The sequence below is a fragment of the Arachis ipaensis genome, chromosome B6 (assembly GCF_059453495.1).
Source record: "Arachis ipaensis isolate K30076 ecotype BB chromosome B6, ASM5945349v1, whole genome shotgun sequence".
NCBI classification, from domain to species: domain Eukaryota; kingdom Viridiplantae; phylum Streptophyta; class Magnoliopsida; order Fabales; family Fabaceae; genus Arachis; species Arachis ipaensis.
In genome coordinates this window covers 123,572,015-123,575,820 of record NC_142441.1, presented here as the reverse complement: position 1 = coordinate 123,575,820, position 3,806 = coordinate 123,572,015, and the positions used below count along the sequence as shown (strand labels likewise).

General features: G+C 35.3%; 1 protein-coding gene across 1 annotated transcript; it reads left to right on the top strand.

Annotated features, from left to right (window-relative positions):
• The first annotated feature begins 1,995 nt into the window (after positions 1-1,995).
• Positions 1,996-3,309, top strand: LOC107647262 (uncharacterized). The gene is made up of 4 exons (XM_016351358.2): positions 1,996-2,217; positions 2,320-2,635; positions 2,762-2,963; positions 3,009-3,309. The coding sequence occupies exons 1-4, from the start codon at positions 1,996-1,998 to the stop codon at positions 3,307-3,309; spliced, it is 1,041 nt and encodes a 346-aa protein (XP_016206844.2).
• The last annotated feature ends 497 nt before the right edge of the window (positions 3,310-3,806 follow it).

The window sequence follows — 3,806 nt, the reverse complement described above, 5'->3', positions numbered from 1 at the left end:
ATTAGCAGTTGTAAAACTAGCCGTTGCAAAATTAGCCGTTGGAAACTAGCCGTTACTATATTACCGTTATTATTAATAAATTAATATTTTATTACTCTATATATACCACTTACATACACTTCTATTCTCACACTTTCTTCTACTATTCTTCATCTTCTTCCAAGTTTACGAAATCCAAGTTCTGCTGATATTATTTTTTGTTCGAAAAAATAGATCCAAACCAACTCAACTCTTTTTTCAATTATTTACAAAATTTTTCTCAAACTCCAAATACCCAACAATCTCAAACCTCAAACTCTCAAGTTCCAAATCAAAACTTCACACTACCAAATACATTTCAAAATCCAAATCCACAAAATCTTCCTAATTTCAATTTTCAAGCTCCTTATAATAATCAATTTCCTATATTCCAACCACAAAATCAAAATTCACAAACACCACATTTTTCATTATCATCAATATTTAACCCCTCTATCGAAAATGTTAATCCAATATCTTTGCCCTTTCCAACTCAATTCAGTGCATCACGACATAACTCATCTGGTGTTGGTGGCTCTTCTAATCCATCCTCTCAGACTTCGATACAATCTAGTCCAAATTCGCAATATTCAGATTTTGCCAACCATCGTGAATTAGATGCTATCGACCTCAATGATGATGATATTGAAGATCGGAGGTAAGATAGTATTCAACACTGGCATTGGAAAAAGGATGAGATGCTGATCAGTGCATGGTTAAATGTTTCAACTGACCCTATAGTTGGTACCGATCAAAAGGGGGAAATATTTTGGATTCAAATTCACAGCTACTGTGTAGAATTTTGCTCCGACATGACAAGAGGGGTTGTTGCATGTAAGAAATGATGGTATAAGATCAACTAGGCTGTTGCACAATTTGCTGGTTGCTACGATCAAACTAGTCGAAACATAAGGAGTGGTTCGAACGCTGATGATATAAAGGAGTTGGCATATAAACTTTATTCCACAAATTATGGCCAAAAATTCACTTTTGAGAGGCATTAGAACATGCTTCGTATGGAGCAAAAATGGAGAAGCCAACTACCTACACAGAGTGGAGGCTCAAAGAGAACCAAGGTTAGTGCAACTGGAGCATACTCATCCTCATCAAACCTAGATACACCGTTGGCAGACGAACCCGGTGTGGAATCTCCCGTTCACCCACAAGGATCAAAGAAGAGCAAGCGAAAAGGTAAGGAAAAAGCACAAATGTGTGAAGATCTTAGCGAAAAGAAATTATCGGTTGTTAAAAAACTATCTCTCATGGAAGATATTAAGAATGTTAAAGGAAAGGAACTAATGGATAGGAAAAAAGAAAGAGAAGAGGAGAGGGCACATAGAGCAAAGATTATGGAAATGAAGGAGAAGAAGTTACAAATTCAAGCGGCAATGAAAGAACAAGAATTACAAACTCAAGCGACAATGAAAGAACAAGAATTACAAACTCAGAGGTATATTAAAGAAATGGAGATAAATGCAAAAGAAAGGGAAATGGAAAGGATGGCTAAGGAAATAGAAAGGGAAATGGATATGCAAATACTTAATGCTGACACGTCTACAATGAGTGAAAAACGACGAGCTCTTCATGAGATTGCATGTGAGAAAATAATCGCGAAGTGGTTTACTTAATAGTTCCTTGTATTCGTAGAGTTACGTAGTATGTTCTTAGTTTTATTGCGTATTACTGGTATGTGATGTAGTCTGTTTTATTCATTTCTGATGTAACTTTTTAAATTAGTCAATATTATTGTGCCGTTATTGTTCATGAAAGTGATCGTTAAGTAGCCGTTGCAAAATTAGCCGTTAAGTAGCCGTTGCAAAACTATCCGTTAAGTAGCCATTGTAAAACTAGCCGTTGAGAAGTAGGTACTTGTTGTAGACACACTTATAAATATCAACTATCAATGACTTTGCAACTCCATTTCAACTCTTGTTTTTCACCTCGAAAGAGTACTAAAAGTTACATAGAGCAAAGATTATGGCTAGAAATTTTGATGATATGTTTAATGAGGCTTTGTATGGCAAAAGAAGACGGCAAGATAACACACTCATAGATAATTGGATCGATGAGTGTTTATTTGAAGATTTAGAAGAAGAAGATATCAATAGAAGCTCTGTCCCAACTCCTCGTAGATGGATCAATAGAGATCGAGAAGCAGGACATGATCGTCTTTTCCAAGATTACTTTGCAGATGAACCGGTGTATAATGCTAACATTTTCCGACGGAGATTTCGAATGAAAAGACATGTGTTCCTTCAGATAGTAGATGCTCTCTCAAACGTCTATCCGTATTTCCAATAGAGGGTTGATGCAATTGGAAGAAGAGGCTTGTCACCACTCCAAAAATGCACCGCTGCGATACGGATGTTAGCATATGGCGTAGCAGCTGATGTTGTTGATGATTATGTGTGCATAGGCGAGAGCACTACAATTGAATGCTTGGAAAAATTTGTTGAAGGTGTCATTTTGGTGTTCGAGGATGAATACTTGCGGGAACCAAATCTGAATGATGTACGACGCCTGCTACAAATGGCGGAGGGTCGTGGCTTTCCTGGCATGTTGGGTAGCATTGGCTACATGCATTGGCAATGGAAAACTTGTCCAAAGGCATGGAAAGGTATGTACATGAGTGGTTATCGTGGGGTTGCAACCATAGTACTTGAGGTTGTAGCATCTTCAGACCTTTGAATATGGCATGCGTTCTTTGGAGTTTCTGGTTCAAATAACGATATCAATGTATTAGATCGTTCTCCAGTGTTCGATGATATTCTAAATGACCGTGCTCCGGAGGTAAATTATAATGGTAATAATTATACTATGGGATACTATTTAGCAGATAATATTTATTCTGAATGGGCCACATTTGTCAAATCAATCTCAAAGCCACAAGGGGAGAAACGCAAGTTATTTGCACAATACCAAGAAGGGCAAAGAAAAGATGTGGAGTAAGCATTTAGAGTGTTGTAAGCACGCTTTGCAATTATACGTAGTCCTGCTCGCTTTTGGAAAAAGAAGAAGCTTGCCAACATAATGAGAGCTTGTATTATATTGCATAATATGATTGTTGAGGATGAAAGAGACACTTATGCAGGAAATTTTGCTCAAGGCTTAGAGTATGATGATGTCGAAAATGGCTTATCACAACCTCAACTGAGAGAGGAAGATTTTGCACCATACTATCAATTTCTCCAAAGAAATGCCCAACTTCGAAATAGGCAGCAGCATAGACAATTGAAAGAGGACTTGATTGAACACATGTGGCAATTTCACAATGCTTGTCGTCAATTATAGAGCTTAATTATGTTTTTCTTTGTATTAAGTAATTTTACAAATTAGTGTAATCCCGAATTATATATTGTGTATTATTGTTATATATGAATTTATTTAATATTAATATCTTTTAATAGTGAATTATTTTTAAATTTATAAATTTAAATAATATTATTGAAAAAATTAATTACATTAATTTTAAGTATTTTAGTTAATTAATTAAGTGAGACCACAACAGAGACTAAAGTTAATTCCTCCTAATGGAGAAGAGAGAGATGCTTTGAGTTCCTATTTACTGTTTATGACGCAAAAGCTGATGTGAGATTATTTTTTATGATAGGTGGGCTATAAATAGGAATTGGGATGAGTTTCCTACTGGAGATGGTCTAAGAGATGATGATGACAAAAGTGTTGAGTTTGGAAAATCTTATGATGATGAACAAACATTGTTAAAAATAATTAATTACAAAATTATTAAATTGAATTTTAATTCAAAATTAATTGATTAATAATTTTGT

Excerpts from the sequence above, each read along its gene's own strand:
- LOC107647262 (XM_016351358.2), top strand. The coding sequence starts at position 1,996 with ATGGCTAGAAATTTTGATGATATGTTTAATGAGGCTTTGTATGGCAAA. Across the intron at positions 2,218-2,319 it reads ATTACTTTGCAGATGAACCG|AGGGTTGATGCAATTGGAAG; the intron begins GTGTATAATGCT and ends TATTTCCAATAG. Across the intron at positions 2,636-2,761 it reads TTGTCCAAAGGCATGGAAAG|ATCGTTCTCCAGTGTTCGAT; the intron begins GTATGTACATGA and ends TCAATGTATTAG.